At 38.0% G+C, this 23400-nt stretch overlaps 2 protein-coding genes across 2 annotated transcripts in view; both read right to left on the reverse strand.

The window, feature by feature from the left end:
- The window catches only part of LOC134846688 (uncharacterized), a 40582-nt gene extending 27196 nt beyond the window's left edge, over positions 1–13386 (reverse strand). Inside the window, exons 1-3 of the mRNA XM_063864074.1 lie at positions 13317–13386; positions 12844–12883; positions 10460–10581 (exon numbers count right to left, since the gene is read on the reverse strand). Coding sequence (XP_063720144.1) covers positions 10460–10581; positions 12844–12883; positions 13317–13386 — 232 coding nt within the window. The remainder of the gene's footprint in view (positions 1–10459; positions 10582–12843; positions 12884–13316) is intronic.
- Positions 11897–23400, reverse strand: part of LOC134846088 (uncharacterized) — a 322069-nt gene continuing 310565 nt past the window's right edge. Inside the window, exon 6 of the mRNA XM_063863296.1 lies at positions 11897–20448. Coding sequence (XP_063719366.1) covers positions 18920–20448 — 1529 coding nt within the window. The 3' untranslated portion in view covers positions 11897–18919. The remainder of the gene's footprint in view (positions 20449–23400) is intronic.

The following is a 23400-nucleotide window of genomic DNA, read 5'->3' on the forward strand; positions in this document are numbered from 1 at the left end:
TTCCATTTTGGTCAGGTTTTACTACTTTTTACATGGTTTTATGAAGTCAGTTAAAAATGACTGCAGCGAAATATACCCCGTTGCCGTGCATTATTACAGATGCACCGAACTGCTTTTCAAGAGAGATGCCCACAATCTTCTGTAGACCTAAAAGGTAATTTTGCACAGAAAGTTTTCATCTCTGGGCAAGAATCCAAATTAATGAACGCAAAATTATTTGTAACTTCATTAGCAGTGCTGATTTAATTAATTGCATTGGACTTGAAATTTAAAAAAGTTCCCAACTCGGGTTGACTTTAGGTGAAACATTATGAAGATAAAATTTGCTTAGCATTTTAGAAGAAGTAATATGCTGAAAATTGTTTTACGAAATTTACGCCCAAAATTTTACCCCAAAAACGAAAAAATTTTGGTTTTTTAGTCAAACAAAACCTACGCCGAAATTAGCCCATCAATCACTATCATTAGAGCCTCTACATAGCTCAACAATTTTTAGGAAGGATGAACTCTCCAACTTTTTCAAATGTGCGTGTTTTTCACATCTGTTTTATACCAGATAAGCAGCAGCTTATTGTGCATCTCAAAATTTGTTCACATCTCGACACTCCTTATTGTCTCGTTTAGTGTCAAAAACTTCTCGATTAAAAATGTAACTGTTTTTATCTACATCAAAAGCCAACAAAAACAGAGTTTGATACAAATCTAATATTGCACTTTCGCGACTGTGCAAGCTGCCCGAGTCGAGGCAGTCATTTGTGGAAAAACCTGAAATTAAGTCTTTATATACGGGTAGCAGCATCCTCGACCCTAACAGGCCCCTATCTAGCACTAATAGGGTCCTGCAAGAAATTGGCCCACAAAGAGGCAACAAATTTCCGAAATCGCAGAGAATTCGGCTCAATAGGAGATATCAACATCCCAGAGATCTCGAAAAATCCACCTGTTGCCCATGTTTTACCATAAGGTATGAAAATCTTTTGCGTTTCTCAGCAACACAGTGAAAGGATCCTACAAACTTTAAGGCCAATCATCTCTATGGCTCTATTAGGAAACTTACGCAACCTTAGAAGACCTGAAGATGAGAGCTTCCAGATATACAGCGCTAACAAATTCCCTTAATAAATAGTCCCCCGTGCCGAACTTCCGGAAGTCGTTTCTCACGCCCAACACTTAACGCGGGGATCTAAAACTATGGCATATGTTAGGTAATGACAAGATACATCATGTATTAAATTTTGAACCAAATCTGACGGTGGGACGGGAAGTTATAACCACTTGGGAAAAACACCCTTTAGACCGGAAGTGGACAATTTACGCAAAAAAGTGAGCGAGGCGATATTGATTTTATGGCGGCATTAGAAACTGGCACCTAGCTCTGAAAAGGGATTTCATGTAAGTAGACTCCCTCCGGCGACTCCTTCCGGCGTCAATAACTTTTTCCCGGGAAAAAAGATAACGGACCTTAGAAATGGGATACCTTGGGAAGTATTAATGGGATATGGATGAAACTTGGTAGTAGTACCACTATAAGACTCGGAACCAAAAAATAGAATTTTTGACCCGGGTGACCCCATCGTGACCTATATTTGATTTTCGGGCGTCTCGGACCGGAAATGCCTAGAATAAACTCCGAGGTTAACAGCGGAAAGTGGTGTATTAATCAGCCCCAAATTTTTGGGAATGAGAATTGGTCAACTTGCTAAAAATTGGGTGGGAATTTGTCTTTTGGGAAATGGAGCATAAGCTGAAGGGGATATAGATTTTACATTGTAACTTTGAAGTAATGAATTATTCAGAGTGGACTTGGCAAACATTCAGATATATTTCGCGCTATTAACGTATAAGCGGAGATTTAATCCGTCTTAGAAATCGTTCTAATTGGTTGAAGAAAGCTTACTTGCCATAATTTACTTGTTATTAGGAGCAAAATTTATCAGTTTGTACTTAATATGGCGTGTGGGGGATGAGTTTTACAAAAAATCCCAAACTTTTAAAAAAAAAAGTATTTCTTTTCATTTTTTCTACATTTAATTTTTTCATGTTATTTCTGCTCCATACACCTCAAAAGTCAGTCGGAACAGTCATGGCTTTGCCCTGATACGAGCGGTCCTGTTCTACTTTTGGTTCTTTTTTCAGTTCAAATCACAAATCATTTGCCTGAAGGAAGGCGAATTACGCAAGCAAAATACGAAAACGGACGCACTTTAAGTGATACATTAATCAACTAACTGAAATTGATTCACGGACATTTTAACAACTTTCTGTTGTTTTTTTCGAAGCTAAGAACGGTCTCTTTCTAGTTGACTGTGAGTTGGATTTTGACTTTCTAGTTAAGACTAGCTGTAGTCATTTGTGGTTCCGCAACTAATCGGGAAAAATTAATTACATCCTAATTCAGTTTCCGATTCAAGTTCACTCGTCAATGAGGGGAAAAAGTAATAGTTCAACTATTTTACACTATTATTAAACTGTGATTATTTGTAAAATCATTTCATTATTAGTGTCATTACAGAAGGCTGATCGAATAATAAAGTCAAGAGAAGCAAGCATGAAAACAGAAGTAAAAATGCATGAAATATCAGAAGCAAAAATACTGCGGGAGTGATCTAACTAATTGAATTTTACGCACTGTGACGGAAGTCAAATGTAAAAATGTAACACAATGCGTTATGCAAAAAACTGAAGCATGATACACCTACCAGTCATAGGCGTAAAGAACGGTTTGGGTAAACTACTTGGTAAAAAATGAAAGTGCAAAAATTATGTAGTTATCAATTTCAGTGCTTCAGGAAGGTTTGGTAACATTGGTTACAAGATGTTTCCAATAACAGTGACAGGAATAAAATAAACCACAAAATAAAACCACATCAATTAGCCATTGTTGCAATAAACTTAATAAATGTTCGTGCTAGAGTGTACCAGTTTTTATCGGGCTTATGAATTTAGGCGACAACCAAATAGAATATCAAAAAATAACGGAATTTCAGGGATAACTTGCCTATAAATTGCGTGAAATTCGTTTACAGACTTCAATTAATTTTTAGCTGAGTGATAATTGGTTGTCCAAAAATAAATCAGGTTATTAATATCACAGTTATATCAATACTGCATTTCAAAAAGGTAATTTTTTTTTCGCATGAAAGTTTTATAATCAACTTATGATAACAATTTTGAACAATTCTGTGATCATATACTCTTTTTTTCGTGTAAATTCATTCTTAACAAAAATTTTTGATGACCTAGTTCTTATAGCATAAATTCAATAAGAATTATCGTCTAAATTCCATTTCGTTAGGTCGCCTAATTTTCTTGTCTTATTTCCTAGGCGCCACTCAGCTCTAATGTTAATTTACTGTATTTATTTTTAGTAGAGGAGACCTTTAAACAGATACCATAGGGGAGGGGGGAGTGTACAGTAGATCCCAACACTTTCTTTAAAAAAAATTGTCCGTAGAGAGCCATGTTTACAGCCTGGGCACACTATAAAAAAACTAAAAATTGCACGAAAATCCAATCACTTATGTTTAGCCACTAACTAGTTTAATATTCACATAGATCACTTGAACACAAGGTAAACACAATCGAGAAACACCTATTCCTGGATTTAAAGACAATTTCAAGTACATGCTTCGTTCCAATAAATACAACTAAGAGCACTCTGAACTAAAGCTGATCCTGAAAAATGACAGATTTTAGCTTAATTGGAAAAACTACTCGAATGGCTGATGGATGGCTGGTTAGTTGGATGGCTGAACCGATGCATGGTTGATGTATCGATTGATGGCTGGATTGATTGCTATTGGATGGAACGATGGAGGGAGGTGTGGCTGGATGGCTGCATGAAAGGTTGAACGATGTATGGATGGATGGCTGGATGGATAAAAAGATCCATCGATGGCTAGATTGTGGGATGGCGTATCAATGGCTAGTTGGAACGATGGATGGCTGGACGGAAAAATGCATAATTGACTGAACTGATGGTTGAATTGATGGGTACATGATGGGTAAATGGATGGACCGATGGACTGCTGGAGGAGCGGACAGATGCCTGGTTGGATCAATGGATTACTGAATAGATGAAATTATGGCTCGATGAACAGATAGCTGGTTACATGAATGAAGGATGGTACTTCGATGGATAGTGACTTGATGTATTGCTGGTAACATTGATATATAATAATGCCTTGATTTATAGAAGATTGGATTGATGTACAATGGATGAAAGGAAAACACAAGGACACTGAACACACAAGGACGAAATGCTAAATGTTTCGACAGATCGCATCAGCAGTAACGTATAAAAATAGCAGCACGACATTTGAAATTGAAATAAAACTGGATCTGTTTCTTATGTCACTTTGAATTCTTGGACTTTCGGCAAAAATCTTGGCAAAATTTTGCCCGCTGAAATTAAGTTTATCGATATAAAATTTTCTCGAAAACCCATCATTTGGTTGAAATTCATTCAATGCGAATATGTTAAAACTCATCAAAATCTATCCTAATCAGTACTTTTTGGCTATAACTTTTTTTATCATTTGGAATTTCAATACTTTTTCATGGCTGTTTTCCCACGTAAGGGCTACGTCAAAAAAAACTGTGATAGTTCCACTACTCAAAGACGTATATCTATACCGTTTGTATTGTTGAACAACTCGGCGGTGACGCAATTGTCCATATCTGTCGTGGTTTTGTTTTGTTAACTCAGCAGCTTGGTCAAACAGGTCTGCAGAGATTCACGGATCAGGTCAATAAGCCCTTCATTACGTGTAATAGTTGTCAAAAACACGCCAACCAAGCTCAGCAGAATTAATAATTTTTCCATTTTGGTCAGGTTTTACTACTTTTTACATGGTTTTATGAAGTCAGTTAAAAATGACTGCAGCGAAATATACCCCGTTGCCGTGCATTATTACAGATGCACCGAACTGCTTTTCAAGAGAGATGCCCACAATTTTCTGTAGACCTAAACGGTAAATTTGCACAGAAAAATTTCATCTCTGGGCAAGAATCCAAATGAACGAACGCAAAATTATTTGTAACTTCATTAGCAGTGCCGATTTAATTAATTGCATTGGACTTGAAATTTAAAAAAGTTCCCAACTTGGGTTGACTTTAGGTGAAACATTATGAAGATAAAATTTGCTTAGCATTTTAGAAGTAATATGCTGAAAAATGTTTTACGAAATTTACGCCCAAAATTTTACCCCAAAAACGAAACAATTTTCGATTTTTACTCAAACAAAACCTACGCTGAAATTAACCCATCAATCACTAATGTAACTGTTTTTATTGACATCAAAAGCCAACAAAAATAGAGTTTGATACAAATCTAATATTGCACTTTCGCGACTGTGCAAGCTGCCCGAGTCGAGGTCGTCATTTGTGGAAAAACCTGAGATTAAGTCTTTATATACGGGTAGCAGCATCCTCGACCCTAACAGGCCCCTATCTAGCACTAATAGGGTCCTGCAAGAAGTTGGCCCACAAAGAGGCACCAATTTTCCGAGATCGCAGAGAATTCGGCTCAATAGGAGATGTCAACATCCCAGAGATCTCGAAAAATCCACCTTTTGCCCATGTATTACCATAACGTATGAAAACCTTTTACGTTTCTCAGCAACACAATGAAAGGATCCTACAAACTTTAAGGCCAATAATCTCTATGGCTATATTAGGAAACATACGCAACCTTCGAAGACCTGAAGATGAGAGCTTCCAGATATACAGCGCTAACAAATGCCCTAAGTAAATAGTCCCCCGTGCCGAACTTCCGGGAGTCGTTTCTCACGCCCACCACTTAACCACGGGATCTAAAACTATGGTATATGTTAGGTAATGACAAGATACATCATGTATTAAACTTTGAACCAAATCTGACGGTGGGACGTGAAGTTATTACCACTTGGGAAAAACACCCTTTAGACCGGAAGTGGACAATTTACGCAAAAATTGAGCGAGGCGATATTGATTTTATGGCGGCATTAGACACTGGCACCTAGCTCTGGAAAAGGGATTTCATGTAAGTAAACTCCCTCCGGCGACTCCTTCCGGCGTTAATAGCTTTTTCCCGTTAAAAAATGATAACGGACCTTAGAAATGGGATACCTTGGGAAGTATTAATGGGATATGGATGAAACTTCGTAGGTAGTACCACTTTAAGACTCGGAACCAAAAAAAGAATTTTTGACCCGGGTGACCCCATCGTGACCTATAATTGATTTTTGGGCGTCTAGGACCGGAAATGCCTAGAATAAAGTCCGAGGTTAACAGCGGAAAAGTGGTGTATTCCTCAGCCCCAAATTTTTGGGAATGAGAATTGGTCACCTTGCTAAAAATTGGTGGGAATTTATCTTTTGGGAAAGGAAGCAGAAGCTGAAGGGGATATAGATTTTACATTGTAACTTTGAAGTGATGAATTATTAGGAGTGGACTTGGCAAACATTGAGATATATTGCGCGCTATTAACGTATAAGCGGAGATTTAATCCGTCTTATAAATCGTTCCATTTGGTTGAAGAAAGCTTGCTTGCCATAATTTAATTGTTAATAGGAGCAAAATCTATCAGTTTGTACTTAATATGGCGAGTGGTGGATGAGTTTTACAAAAAAATCCCAGCCTTAAAAAATATATATTTCTTTTCATTTTTTCTACATTTAATTTTTTCATGTTATTACTGCTCCATACACCTCGAAAGGCAGTCGGAACAGTCAGGTCTTTGCCCTGATACGAGCGGTCTTGTTCTACTTTTGGTTCTTTTTTCAGTTCAAATCACAAATGATTTGCCTGAAGGAAGGCGAATTACGCAAGCAAAATACGAAAACGGACGCACTTTAAGTGATACATTAATCAACTAACTGAAATTGATTCACGGACATTTTAACAACTTTCTGTTGTTTTTTTCGAAGCTAAGAACGGTCTCTTTCTAGTTGACTGTGAGTTGGATTTTGACTTTCTAGTTAAGACTAGCTGTAGTCATTTGTGGTTCCGCAACTAATCGGGAAAACCTAATTACATCCTAATTCAGTTTCCGATTCAATTTCACTCGTCAATGAGGGAAAAAGTAATAGTTCAACTATTTTACACTATTATTAAACTGTGATTATTTGTAAAATCATTTCATTATAAGTGTCATTACAGAAGGCTGATCGAATGATAAAGTCAAGAGAAGCAAGCATGAAAACAGAAGTAAAAATGCACGAAATATCAGAAGCAAAAATACTGCGGGCATGTGATCTAACTAATTGAATATTTCGCACCGTGACGGAAGTCAAATGCGAAAATGTTACACAATGTGTTATGCAAAAAACTGAAGCACGATAAACCTACCAGTCATAGGCGTAAAGAAGGGTTTGGGTAAACTACTTTGTAAAAAATGAAAGTGCAAAAAATACGTAGTTCTCAATTTCAGTGCTTCAGGAAGCTTTGGTAACATTGGTTACAAGATGTTTCCAATAACAGTGACAGGAATAAAATAAACCACAAAATAAACCACATCAATTAGCCATTGTTGCAATAAACTTATTAAATGTTCGTGTTAGAGTGTACCAGTTTTTATCGGGCTTATGAATTTAGGCGACAAGCAAATAGAATATCAAAAAATAACGGAATTTCAGCAATAAATTGCCAGCAAATTGCGTGAAATTCGTTTACAGACTTCAATTAAATTTTAGCTGAGTGAAAATTGGTTGCCCAACAATAAATCAGGTTATTAATATCAGTTATATAATTACTGCATTTCAAAAAGGTAATTTACTGTTTCGCATGAATGTTTTATAATCAACTTATGATAACAATTTTGAACAATTCTGTGATCATATACTTTTTTTTGTGTAAATTCATTCTTAACAAAAATTTTTGATGACCCAGTTCTCATAGCCTAAATTCAATAAGAATTATCGTCTAACTTCCGTTTCGTTAGGTCGCCTTAAGTTCTTGTCTTATTTCCTACGCGCCACTAAGCTCTAGTGTTAATTTACTGTATTTATTTATAGTAGAGGAGACCTTTAAACAGATACCATAGGGGAGGGGGGAGTTTAAAGTAGATCCCAACACTTTCTTCAAAAAAAATTGTCCGTAGAGAGCCATGTTTACAGCCTGGGCACACTAAAAAAATTAAAAATTCCACGAAAATCCAATCACTTATATCCAGCCGCTAACTAGTTTTATATTCACATAGATCACTTGAACACAAGGTAAACACAATCAAGAAGCTCCTATTCCTGGATTTGAAGGCAATTTCAAGTACATGCTTCGTTCCAATAAATACAACTAAGAGCACTCTGCAGCTAAAGCTGATCCTGAAAAATGACAGAACTTAGCTTAATTGGAAAAACTTCTGGAATGGCTGATGGATGGCTGAACCGATGAATGGTTGATGTATCGATTGATGGCTGGTTGATTGCTATTGGATGGAACGATGGAGGGAGGTGTGGCTGGATGGCTGCATGAAAGGTTGAACGATGTATGGATGGATGGCTGGATGGATAAATAGATCCATCGATGGCTAGATTGTGGGATGGCGTATCAATGGCTAGATGGAACGATGGATGGCTGGACGGAAAGATGTATAATTGACTGAACTGATGGTTAGACTGAATTGATGGGTACATGATGGGTAAATGGATGGACCGATGGACTGCTGGAGGAGCGAATAGATGCCTAGTTGGATCAATGGATTACTGACTAGATGATTGTATGGCTCGATCGACAGATAGCTGGTTACATGAATGAAGGATGGGTACTTCGATGGATAGTGACCTGATGTATTGCTGGTAACATTGATATATAATAAAGCCTTGATTTATAGATGATTGGATTGATGTACGATGTATGGAAGGATGAATGGCTGCATGGCCAGATGGAAAGACGGGTGGCTGGGGGATATATGGATGGATTGCTGGTTGGATGAATGAATGGATGAAAGGATGATTTCTGGCTAGATAGATGAATTGCTTGACAGATGAGTGATTAGATGGCTGGATAAAAGAATGGAAGGTTAGATGGATGGCTAGATGAATTACTGGTGGGATCATGGACAGATTAATTGACGGTTGGAGAAACTGATATGAAGGGATATTGATTTGATTGATGGTTCGATGACCGGATGGAGGGATCGATGGTTGGATAAACAGCTGAATGGACGAATAGTTTGATTGATGGATGGCTTGATGGGTAGATGGCTGGATGAATGGGTGTCTGAGTACCTGAATGGATGGATGGCTAGATAGATAATGGAAGGATGGAAGATGTGCGGCTAAATGGATACATAGCTAGATGACTTTATGGATGGACGATGGATGACGTAATGTATGAGCGTTAGAGTGGTTAACTCTCTGAATGGCTGGCTAGAAGGATAGCTTGCTGGAGGGACGGATAGATCGCTAGATAGAAAGGCTGATCGGATTGCAGGACAACGGATAGCTTGGCGGATAGCTTGATGGATTGGTGGCTTGATAGATGATTGGCTTGAGAGATGGATGGCTTGATAGATACATAGCTGGCTCGACGGATGGCTGGATAATTGATTGGAAAAAATTGATTGAGAGATTGATGGTTGAGTGGCTCCATAGATTGCTGTTTGATAGATGAACAGACGATGGAAGGCTAGATAGATGGAAGAATGAAAGAACGGATGAATGATGGTTGGATAGATGGCTGAACGATTTGATGGATGGATTGCTGGTTGGATGGATAAACAGATTGATGAATAAAAGGTTATAGTTGGAAAAACGGAAAATTGGTTAGCGGGATGGATGGCTTGATATATTTTACGTTGGATAGATGAATGGATGGCTAGATAGACGGAGGCCCTGACTTTCGTTACTCTACCCTGCCTTGCATCTCCTTTCCCTGCCCGTCTGGCTTTAACCTGTCCTTCCCTGCGCTGCCCTACTCTGCTTTACCCCTCGTCGTCTTACCCTTCCTTGCGCTGCCCTACTCTGCATTGACCCTCCTCGCCCTGAAATGCTGTGCGCCCGGTCATGCGTCGCCTTGCGCATCCTTTCCCTGCCTAGCATTCCTTACCCTGGTCACCCTTACCTTGTGCTGCGCTGCCTTGCGTGGCGCAGTCCTACCCTACCTTGCCACTTCTCGCCCTGCCTACCTTCTCCTTCCTCGTCCTACCCTGCCTTACCTTTTCTCGCCCTGGCCTGCCCTGCCCTACCCAGGCTTTGCCCCTCTCCGTTGGGCTCTGCGCTGCCTTTTGCTCACCTACCTGGCCTTAACCTTCTCGCCCTGCCCAGCCTTGCTCTCCTTACCCTCCTTTGCTCTGCCCTACTTTGCGCTGCCCAGCTCAGGCCTTGCCCTCATCTCCTGGCTCTGCGGTGCCTTGCGCTGTCCTGTCTTGCATTGCAGTCCATACCCTGAATTACCCTTCCTCGCTCTGCCCTGCCTTTTGTTGCCCTACTCCGGCCTTGTCCCTACCCGCCCGGCTATGCGCTGCCTTGCGCTCCCTCACCTTGTCTTGCCTTTACTTGAACTGCCCTCGATTGTCCTTCTCCTTCGCGCACTACTCTGGCGTGCGCTGTCCCACCCTGCCTTGCCGCTCCTCGCCCTGCCTGGCCTTGCAATGAAATGTTTCTTAAGCAGTGTAATATACGATACAGCTCAAACTAGCAAAATTGCTTTCCTTTCTGGAAGCTTAAGCCTGAGACATATTGTTAGCTTAAACATGGGGAGATAGGTAATCGCAGTTAAATATATAATAAAACGATAGATTACATGTTAAAAACAAATTTTGTAGATATCTCACCAACACTAGTTTGAAAGAAATCAACGAGTTATTTGAATAAACTACACAGTAAACATATTTCTAAAAACTGACATTATATTCTATCTTCGCTAAAAAATCCGCAGCAGTTAGAAATAGTTCGACAGTTAGCTTTAAGAGCACTATTTAGATTTAGTGAAACAGTTCAAATTAGATTCTTACAAATGAGGCGAATATCTTAGACTTTTATTATCGATAACTCTATTAAATTGCAGTTTCATTCGACAAAACGGACCGTATCAGGGCTTGAATTTGGCCTGTATAGAATGGCAAACTACCGAATTCCGAAATTTTGTTCTTAAAATATTGAGAAAAAATGGCCAGGATTCGGACTTGAGAAAAATCAAAAGAAGTTGTCCAGAGAAAACTGGTTTGAATATTTTGTTTCTCTAACTAAATAAGAAAATAATTGAAGAAAGGCTTTAGGTCTAATTTCTGATAAGATTAATTCTGATATTATTTTAACGTTAATTTAACTATGATGAAGGTTTCTTTATAATTTCAATCTAATTCAATGGCCCTTTTTACTAATCATTTTCACCTAATTTGATGAACTTTTCTTTTTTTGAATTGCTTTTAAATCAGTTTGTTCGGAACATTCTGTGCTATATTTGTTAATTCCCAAAAGTTTATCTCAGTGTCAAGCAAACACGGTTTAAAATTTTGGCATATTAGGATAACTTTGAGCGAGGATGTTATGATGATTTAGGATGTTATGATAGCGCAAAGAAGAACACAAAAGCAACGTTTAAGCCGTGAGAACTAAGGTTTACTCCAGGTAAACTATTTTTAAAGCTTCATTTGGCGCTTCCTTGGGAATATAAATTTTGTCAATCACTTTACTTTTTGATTAAATTTTGAGGAAAAACGTAGTCGGTTATGCCTAATTAACTAATTTACTACGGTTTTTTTTCTTGGGACGACGCACAAAAAACGATACAAATATCAAAAAAGTTGATCCGAATTTTCTGTGCACAGCAAACAGCTATCCTTGATAAGTTAAGTATTTAGTCAGACCAGCTTGGACATTAGAGTTCCCGGCAGTTGAGAGCAAGCTACAAAATTTACCCCAAAGTTCTTTTTCATTTAGGACCAGCCGCAAGTGAGTCTAGTCTAAATCAAAACTCAATTTAAAAACAGTTTATTAAAAACAATGTATTGGTTGAACACGAATTTAGTTTTAAATCACAATTTCATATAAAGAACAATAGACTAAACTCCGAATTATTAATTTTCACAATCACGATTTACCATTTACTCTGTACTGCACACAAAATATCGACAAAGCCAACGAACATTTTTTAAAAACACAAAGAGGGCAATGAGACAACTTAATTCATGAAGATCATTAATTTGCAACACGAATACACAAGCATCTGGTTCAAAGTCTGGCATCAATGGCACTAAGGGTATAAAGTAAATTAACTCAATAAATGCTTCAAATGATACATTAAATTAACATAAAACAAGGATTGGCAGTCGAATTGGCGATTATTGATGACATGTTTTGAATTAAATTGAAACTTGAATTTCCGATTGTCTCAGCATTGGATTCGGAATTAGGTTCAATTGCGATAAGCACAAATATGAGGTGAGAGTCAGCCAGCCTGTAAAATACGGAACCAGTTGAAGTTGTTTTGGTCTTGTGGTTTGGAAATATAACCATCAGAGCAAAAACAAAAGTTAAAATCTTAAACCATCAGATTCCGTCAAAAGTGTTTCAACTACTTTCTTCAATTGATGTTCTAAAATTGGTTTCATTAAAAATGCTAAATTTTGGATTTGTTGGATTTTAAATTGATACTTTGAAAAACTCCTCGAAGGTTTAAAAACAAGAACAATAACGGTGCGAAGCTACGGTATCCTACGACACAGACAACAAAGGAGAAATCTACTACTTCTACATCTACCACTGCAACTTCTAAAAGATGCTTATCCATTTTTCATTTATTTGGTTACTTTAGCGAGCTAATCTAAAGCTTGATCCGAGCCTTTTGCTGGTCGTCTTCCAGCTTACTTCGCGTTTTGCAGAAACACATCGCGGCTTATACAGCTGGTTCTACCTAGCTCACCTTCGCTTTTGCTGGTCGTCTTCCAGCTTCCCTTGTTTCGCTGAAACACGCCACCGCTTTTATAGCTAGCCCCGCCTAGCAAGCCACTGCTTTTCGCTGGTCTTTTTCCAGCCCCCTTCGTGTTTGACCGAAACACTTTGCTAATTCAGAGCTAGCTATTTCTAGTTACCCTGCGTTCTCTCTGGTCATCATCCAGCTTGTTTCATTTTGAACTTTTCCCCACTAGTTCTCCCCCTCGTGTCTTTCGTAACACATTGGTGCTAGTAATCAATAGTAATTTCCTCTCGTGCCTTCTGCGGCACACCCGCTTCGTGTTGAATCAGTTCTCACTGGTTCTCGACTTCTAAACACTAGTGCTTTTTCCCGTGCCTTCCGGGGGACACTTCCTTCTGGTTGAACCCGTTTCCGCTGGTTATTCGCAGTGCCTCGCGAGACACAATGGCACTAGTAACGACTAGTCCTCCCTCTCGTGCCTTCCGCGGCACACTTGCTTCTGGTTGAACCAGTCTCCGCTGGTTCTTCTCCGTGTCTCTCGGGACACATTGGTACTAGTAATTACTAGTCCTCATCGTGCCTTCCGCGGCACACTAGCTTCTGGTTGAATCAGTCACCGCTGGTTCTTCTCTTTGTGTCTGTCGGAACACATTGGTACTAGTAGTCGCTAGTCCTCTCTCTCGTGGGAAACAAAAAGACTATTCATGAAGAAATATCTCTGCTTTGAATAAATTATATAATAGTTATCGTCCGCCCAATATAAAGTTTTCTTTAAGAAAACATTACGAGCAGCTTAACAGTATATATTCTGATAGTAAACTTTATGATTCTGCAGAGCTTTAAAGGAGGATATATTCGATATAACACGTCGTCGTATTACGATTTTTTGTAGATTAGTTTAATCGATCGTTATTTGGAGATTCACTTAGACAAAAAGAAAAAAAAAACAAACAAACTTATGCGCGTGTAAATATCCTTCAAGTAATCGATGGGGGTTGTCAGCAGCCACACTTGCACGTTAGATTACACAATTACACCTATTATCAAGCCGACCAAATTCAAACTAGATGTTCGCTCATTGTGTAGCCTGATCGAAATGTTGATCAGTTTGACAGAACTAAAAAAAAAAACACTTCCGAAAAAGTTTTCGTTGCGCTGCCATCACAACCCAAATTTCGCGAAAATATTTTCGTTGCGCTGCCATCACAACCCAATTTTTGCGAGTTCTGTGCGTGTTTCTCGATTGCCCGACTCTGCTCGGCACAGGGATTCCTCCTTGTCGGAGATGCAATTCCGTCGTTTGCAGAGATTGCAACTTTCTGTTAAAGAGAGTGTGTCCAGAGTGTCAAGACGAGAAGGGTCGACGCGAGAACTTCAACATGTGGTAAGGAACTAGGAGGCATCGATAATTTCCGAGAGTCAACCGATCTTTTTAACAACTCAAAACCACTAACATTCAAACCAGCCTTTTTAAAGGCTACCATTTATTTTTTTCGTTCAACTCACATACTTGAAACACTGAGCTTGCGCTTATTTCATTGGTAAACATTAACGACTCGTTCAGTGGTGCTAAAACTTGAACTCTGAAATGAACAACAACAACTGGTGTCCAATTGATATGATTTTAACTTGAAAACAAAATTTCGGTTATCTGAATTACCACCTGGACTTCAGATGGAACTATCAGAAAGAAAAATTTTTCCAAATTCCTATCTATGTGTATAGATTTATTTGAGATTATTTTCGTAGCAATTCACGGAGTCAATTTCTAAAATATTATTTGAGACAACTATTATCAGGCCGACCAAATTCAAATTAACTGTTCGCTCATTGTTTAGTCTGATCGAAATGTTGATTAGTTTCACAAGAACTCTTAGGACACTTTCGAAAAAACTTTCGTTGCGCTACCATCACAGCCCAAATTTCGCGAGTGTTGTTCGTGTTTCTTGATTGCCCGACTCTGCTAGGCGGAAGGATCCCTCTTCGTCGGAGATGCAATTGCTTTGTTTCCGGAGATTGCAATTATCTGTAAGAGGGGCTGTGTCTTGATTTCCGTGGCAAGAAGGGTTGACGCAAGAAATTCAACACGTGGTAAGGAAATAGGAGGCATCGATACCTTCCGAGAGTCAACCAATCTTTTTAACAACTCAAAACCACCAACATTCAAACCAGCCTTTTTAAAGGCAAAAATTTATTTTTTCGTTCAACTCACATACTTGAAACACCGAGCTTGCGATAATTGTATTGGTAAACATTAACGACTCATTCAGTGGTGCTAAAACTTTGATTCTGAAATGAACAACAACAACTGGTGTCCAATTGATATGATTTAAAATTGAAAATTTTTCGGTTATCCGAATTACCACCTGGACATCAGATGGAACTATCAGGAAGAAAAACTTGTTCAAAATCCTTTCTAGGTGTACAGATTCATTTGAGATTATTTTTGTAGCAATACACAGAGTCGATTTCTGAAATAAAGAAAGTTTGTTTGTAGTTTCTTAAATTGATTTTTTCTCATTTTTCCGCACAAGTACACTTTTCAAACGAAAAAAAAGCATTCACTCGAGAAAGACTGAGGACTTTGCAATTTTTAGGAAAAAAACGGCTCTACTTTCACTGCGAAGCAGTGAAAGCTGGTAGTTTTGCGTGAATAAAAACCTGTAGAAAAGTCATTATGATTTTTTTTTCAAAATGTCAAGGGTCTAAGTAAAAAAACATCGTCGTAAACGAGTTTCTGTAGATTATTTTAATCGGCCGTTACGGAGACTCCTTTGGACAAAATGGGGAAAAAAAGAACAAATAAAACTAATTCCCTTCTAGATCTTCTAGTAATCAACGGTTATAGTCAACAGCCACAATTGCACATGAGATCAAACAATTACAACTATTATCAGGCTGACCAAATTCAAATTAACTGTTCGCTCATTGTTTAGCTTGATCGAAATGTTGATTAGTTTCACGGGAAGTCTTAAAACACTTTCGAAAAAACTTTCGTTGCGCTACCATCACAGCCCAAATTTCGCGAGTGTTGTTCGTGTTTCTTGATTGCCCGACTCTGCTAGGCGGAAGGATCCCTCTTCGTCGGAGATGCAATTGCTTTGTTTCCGGAGATTGCAATTATCTGTAAGAGGGGCTGTGTCTTGATTTCCGTGGCAAGACGGGTTGACGCAAGAAATTCAACACGTGGCAAGGAAATAGGAGGCATCGATACCTTCCGAGAGTCAACCAATCTTTTTAACAACTCAAAACCACAAACATTCAAACCAGCCTTTTTAAAGGCTGCCATTTTTTTTCTCGTTCAACTCACATGCTTGAAACACTGAGCTTGCGATAATTCTATTGGTAAACCTTAACGACTCATTCAGTGGTGCTAAAACTTTGATTCTGAAATGAACAACAACAACTGGTGTCCAATTGATATGATTTAAACTTGAAAATTTTTCGGTTATCCGAATTATCACCTGGACATCAGATGGAACTATCAGAAAGAAAAACTTGTTCGTAGCAATAGAATTTTCGTAGCAATTCACAGAGTCGATTTCTAAAATAAAGAAAATTAGTTTGTAGTTTTTTAAATTAATATTTTCTCATTTTTCCGCACAAGTAGACTTAACCTGTGAATTGGCACAGTATTTTTCGAGTAGGGTCAAGAAACAACAAAAAAGGTCAAAGTTTCAACACACTCTCTTGTTTGAAGGCCAAATCTTATTTCTTAATTAAACTTGGCGTAGCAAACTAAAAAACTGACCTTTCAGCAACCTGTTGTGTCGAGTAAATCCTATGATAACAGATTTGGCAGTATAGTTATAGAGAAAAATCCAAAAAACGGCCAACAAATCAGAGAGTTAACAATTCCGAGAACTATAGCTTTTTAATTAAAAAAAAATTGGGCGTAACCACTTATGCAGAAGAGATTCACGCAGCCTGCTATTTCGATTGAACCCAAAAACTCAGTTTTGGCAGAAGCAGGGGCGGATCTAAGATCCTCTCGAGGGGGCTAATTTTCAAAAACTTCGACAATTTTGTCGACCTTTTTGATTTTTTGAGCTCTCCGAAATCACTCTAAAGACCCCATTATGACCAAAGTTTCTGCTCCGCAGACAAAATTTTGGAAAAATCAGGTCAAAAAAGGCATTTTTAGGCAACTTTTGGAAAAATTTGACAAAAAAATTGCGTTTTTTCGGCGCGCTCCCCCCTCAATATTAGTATATATTGGCACCTAAGGCGCCTTTAGAAAAAAATTAGGGTCGGTCACTAAAATAGATGTCTCAAAATATAACAAAGGGGGGACCCTTTGGCTCGGCAGGGGGTCGAACTCATGAGGAACTACTGTGCCCTAAATCCGCCCCTGGGCACAGTAGTTCTCGAGAAAAGTCAAGTTTCCGAGAGCCATAACATTTGTCAAAAAAATTGCCTGTAATCCCGTATGCAGAAGAGCTTCGCACTATGTGAATTGAAACCAAAATCTCAGACATGGGAGGGTATTTTTGGTGAAATTCAAAATAACTTAAAAAAACCGCTCAACAAAATCAAAAAATTGACTCTTCCGAGGACGATAACTTGTCTAGAAAAATGCGAGTGGCCGTAAATGCAGGGGAGCTTCTTACCTGTTATCTCCATTAAACGCATACAGGTTTGGGAGGTTAATTTTGGAGAAAAGCCGAAAAGATTCGAAAAACCGGCAAAAAAATCAAAACTTCTCTATTCCGAGGGCCATAATTTCATGTGTAAAAAAAGTTTGGGCGTAGCCACTCATAAATAGGCACTTTTTAAATCTGTTCTATTCAAATAATTCAAAAAATTAGATTTAGTAGGTTACTTTTGCGAAAACGAAAAGAAAAATAAAAAATATCCCCCCACAGACTTTTTCGAAGGCTGTAGAGAATAGGCTAAAAGAAAAGGAGACCACGGAAATAGCAGGCACACAAGGGTGTAGAAGATCTTGCTATGCATTTTCATAATACCCATACATTCCAATCCCATACATTTTCATAATACCTGTTTTTATCAAACAGTAATTCCAGGCAAACATGCCAAGCCAGACAATTGAAATTCAAATTAGCAACTGAACAAGACTTACCAAGCGGAAACAAAGCCGAAAATCTTTGAGCAGACACCAGCTGAGCCGAAAAAAAACTTGATTTTGTAAAAAAAAAACTTTTAAAAAAGTTGCAGGTCCCCTAGCATCATCAAAATCGCCTATATGGTACCCTAGCATCATCAAAACCGCCTATATGATCAGTACTAATTGAACTTGAACAGGTGATTCAATTCATTATGTTGTTAAACTAGTTAATAACCCGAAGAACGTCTACATTCCGATTTGATAATGCTTTCTAATCGCAAGCGTTATCCAATTTGATAAATTGACATGACAGGAAAAAAAATGTTTACAAAATTTGTTCAGAAAAAAAAAATCCATAGTTTGGAAATTAATTATGCAGACAAACGAAAACCTGGCAATTCAATTTTTCCAAATACTGGTGAAAGAAATAAGGTCCAACCATATCTAGACCAAGTTTTCAGGCGACACGCATCTTCTCCTTGCAATTTTTGCCTCACCTATTCCAATCTCTTAAAGTACATCCATCTTCCAGTCAGTTAGTTATTAAAATAGACAACGGTGATTTTGAAACCTTCACACAGTCGGTTGCGATGGAATATTACAGATTATTCACAAAACAAAAATTTAATAAAAAACCGAAAAACGTCATAAACAACCTGGAAGAAATTTAAAAACAGCAACCATAACCACTAACCACAACATCAATTTCTTTCTTCTTCAAAACTTTTTAAATAAAATACTTCTAAAAACAGTTACATAGTTAGACATACACAATTGCAAGCTACGTGGTGTGAGCAACATCACGAATAACAATAGCAATATGAGAGACGGGGAGGTGAACTTTACCTATAATCGAAAATTAACTGAATGATAAACATCTACAATCAAATCAAACGTGTAAGGAGGATTAGGGTGGTCTTCATTTGTAAGCATTAGCACTAAAATTACTAATAGATCATAAGGTATGCATATGTAAATAAAGGTAACAGTCCAGCATCTCAACTTCAGTTCACTTTAGGCATTCGCTTCTGCTTCCTTTTTCAGCTGGCTCATGTGAATTCCATTGGCTCCATTGCCGATTTTCTCATTCGACTCGCATTTATTGTCTCCGCAAATCACCAGACCACAAATCGATGGCACGAACAGCAACTCGTGAAGAGGTCCGATCACTCCGAAAACGAAGATGCAGTTTCGAATTGCGACGGCGACTAGTGAATACAAAGGCACGATGACCATGATTAGGAATGCGAACATGGCCACAGTAAAGATGACCAATGAGGGAATGGGACTAGGAGTGGGTGACCTGATGGATCCAGCTCCTGCCAAGATATACTTCAAGTTAATATGCACAGGGTAGAATGAATAGTCGACTGCGAATAAAAACATGAGAAAGTAGTACGTCATTGAGAAATTATTAATCGTAGTTCCTAGTACAAATTGGATGGCAAAGAATTCAAAGAAAAGCATGACGCCGTTCAAGAAAAGAACCAAGTGGGCAAATGGGTGAGGTAACGAAACGCAGGCACAGAAGAGTGCGAAAATAATGCACCCAACCACAGCTGCTGGGATTAGAAGCGAGCGTGAAATGACTTCACGGCTGCTTTCGTACATGACAAACAAGTTGGAGTAGAATTCGAAAGAGTCTGGAGGGAAATACTTCATCAGAGTTGGACTGGCAGTCGTCTTCAGTTTCTCCTGTGCCATTTCCAACTCGCGTACAAATTTGACCTCTTTGGCAGTGTGTGACAGGTATTTCTGCCTGATGAACATTCGTGTATAAGGATCCCCAGCCATTCGAGGCGCATATGGGGGTTCTAGATCATCGACATGAATTCTTGCCATGTCATTGTAAACCGCATGCAAAGGATTCATCAGAAATGTTCCGAGCTTGAACATTCTGCTAACAGCATCCTGATCATTGAGACTTTTTTCAGCTGTTTGTTCAACATTTATGACATAAGACTGGTAAAAACTAAGCATCCACTTATCCCAAGTGTTATTATTTCCGTCCCAGAAAGCAGGAAACAACTCGTTATTCATAATCTCAGTGTGTTCTATGCAGTAGGTGGATCCTGGATTACAGTTTTCATTTTCGGTATTATTATAATGGTACATGGCATTGTTGTTGAAAACCATTTGCACCAAAGGTCCCTGAGCAGGATAGTATTTCTTGAGAACCTCCAACATATAGAGAGCATTATCATCCGGCTTCACGATTTGAGTCCTATCATAACCGTAGTAATCTTCGTCAACATCTTCGGCAGAAAAAATGACCACACTGTAAATAAGACAAATTGCGAATAGCACAGCAAACATGGCACATATGACACCTTTCACCACAGCTGATGCTCTTATAACATTTCTCTCGTATATCCGTTTTATAGTGGCGATCGCTTTGTTGTCCAGCACTGGTTCTGAGGTGTCGGGGGGTCCTCTCCCCATGCAGCAGGGTCTGCCGTCCGAGGAACGAGATTTTATCACCAGGGAAACAACGCTCAGAAACATGAGCAGAAACGCAAGTGAACTAAGCAGGAAGAACACTCCTAAAACACCAGTTTTAATCTCTAACTTCATACCAGTTTTTTCAACTGTTTTCAGTACAAGCGTCCGGTACATCAATCTGTTGCGCGCTATTTTAGAAGACATGGCAAAATTTCATCTGCTCCTTTGCGGTTGCATCAAATGTATAATAAATTCAATTCAAAATTTGCACAAATGGGATCACTGAAAAAAAAAGTATTTAAGGTAGCCTTTTTTAGTAATAATATTTAAAAAAGAATTCAAAAAAGGTCTGTGAAGAAAAATACTGATTGATGTTTGTTGTTTTCCAGGCTAATCTGGGGTTTACTTTTTAAAAATAACATTTTAGGTTAAAAAAGAATGTTCCGAATTCTCTCATAGCCTCGAAACAATCCTGTATTAACAAAATTAGAAAAAAATGGCCCAAAATCATGTTTTCCAACTTTTTCTGAACTTTCCGCTTGTTTTTCATAGAGCCTTCACTCCTCAAACTCAGAGTATTCCGAATTTTTCTATCCGTTTAATCATATTCGAAGAACCTTGTATATGTGATGTTCTAAATATGCAAAGATTACAATCTGAATAACTAACCACAAAACATTCCACCTAAGCCATTATACAATCAATTCTGTTCCCTTAGTACAATCGTAACTTTTACGCCCAGCAGTTAAGCTGCTCTTCGCATTCACAGGCAAAACTCAAGATAAACTTGAACCCTTTAGTCAATAGTTATTTGAATAGAGCCCTGAATGCTCTGACTGCTCATTAACGTCTATGAATAAGTTTTCGAAATAAAACGAGACGATAACAAAATTACAAAATCAAAAAATAATGAACCACCGTCATGCATTAACTGAGTATCACCCATCCACACACACAAATACAATGCTGATATAAATTAGTCGACAAAAATTGTACAAAAGAGTTTCAAAATTTTTTTTTTTAAATTGGCGTTTAAATATAGTAAAAACGACCCTTTTGTCTATTTGACAAAAAAAAAACCAAAAATGATCCATTATGGGGTAAAATTTCGGACCTGAATTCCGCTAAACAAACTGCACCATATTAATTTTGCTAAAAATCTAAGCAAGTTTTGTCCTAAATTCGACCCAATTGGATATAAACGCGTTTTAATTTCAAGTTCAATGCGTTTTGTCCGGATAATTTAAATCAGCATTGTACGCCGCACACACACACACACACACACACACACACACACACACACACACACAAATACACAGGAGCTATGTAATCTAAACATTATAGTCCGGTAACGCATTCATAAGATCCACATAAGAAATTGATGGTATAGAAAACTTGGGATACAAAAACTGTTCGTAAAAAAATTGTTCGTAACAAAAACAATAGCTGAATTAAGATCCTCAGAATCGATTGTTCTTGAGCGGCTGTTTATTTAGATAGAAACAAAAAAAATTGCTAATTGGGTGGGAAAAAACTTTTTCCACTCCCTCTATCAAATTTTCTGTTTTTACTGTTTGTAAATTATGGTCATTATGGCTTAAGTTACGATGTAAGGTATGAAAAACAAATTTGTTCACAAGTGTTAGTATGTTTACCACGCCAAGTTTCAATGCATTGCAATGTTAAAGTAGTCTTACAAATTTGAGACCCGGAAAGACATAAACTCGATACATTACATCAGAACAATCACCCCATACGCTATGTACAGTACAGACACAGTTATACAATTCGCGTCTAAAACATATTGATAAGACGAAATAGTTAGCCTCATTTCAATTTGGATTGATTTCTGAGCCTGATCAACTTTGCGCTTACGCCTTTATAGAGAGATAAATCTCGCATTTTTTGTCTTTCACTGGTCGAATTGACAACGGCCAGGCCAGATCCCCATTATTTCATGTGCGAATTTTTCAAACATAAGCTGAGGGTATTAACGTTTCAGATTATATAAATAAGTCCCGTCAAAAATGGATTGTAGAATATTTGAAAGTTAAAATCCCGTTAAAAAGAAGTTTATCTGAAGAAAAACACCACGCCGCGCAAAAATATTTTTGAAACTGCTAACACAAAAGATAGCCAAAAACATCGAAGATTGGAAAAGAGTAATGAACTCAAATAAACAATAAAAGAGTACTGAATTAGTTGAAAAAATCTCAACTTTTGAATTCCAAAGGAAAAAATAGACGCCCCATTAGATCTCTGTAATTTAAGAATCATTAAAATTTTTACTCCGCGCTGGAAATTTAAAAATTAAATTCACTTTCGAAACAAGAAATCGTTCACGTTTTTTTGCGCCATTTCCACGTTCATACTTTGAGAGTGCTGTTTCGTCACTTTCAGCAGATGAATTTCAATTTAACTCAAAAGGTGCATATATACCTAAGTGCATTCATAAATGCATCAATATGTATGAATGCACATCTGTAGTTTTTAGAGACTTTTATGCACATTTTAATCAGCAAGACTTAAATAAGAGTCTTCGCTACGTTCATTACTCTTAATACCAATATCATTAGATATAGCCAACGCGTCCAGACAATTCAGCCCAAGACATTTCAACCGATATGAATTTCAGACAATTCATTCAAAAGTATACAGACATTTATCCAGAGACAATTCAGCCAATAAGAGCGACCGCTGCAGTCAGGCAAACGTGCTGCGAGCTTGTTAACATAGGATAGGACTCTATAGGTAGCGCGCCCACCGGTGACCTTAAAACGAGAATTAAATCCAATTCCATTTTTGTTCTTTCGAATCTAGCCTAATGAAAAACTGGCTGAACTGTCTGAGACTGAATTGTCTGTTTTTTTCCGGCTGAATTTTCAAGTTAGCTAAAATGTCTTTGGCCGAATTTTTTGTGAGCCATAGCCAATAAACAGTTTGAACGGATTCAATTAAAGCAAGGAAACAGAAAAAATTAATGACTTGTTTTTTTTTGAAAAATCAAATTTCGAATTTCAAAGAAAAATTTTTTGCCTAAAGAACTCTTTAAA

This window comes from Symsagittifera roscoffensis, chromosome 5 (assembly GCF_963678635.1).
Source record: "Symsagittifera roscoffensis chromosome 5, txSymRosc1.1, whole genome shotgun sequence".
NCBI classification, from domain to species: Eukaryota; Metazoa; Xenacoelomorpha; order Acoela; family Convolutidae; genus Symsagittifera; species Symsagittifera roscoffensis.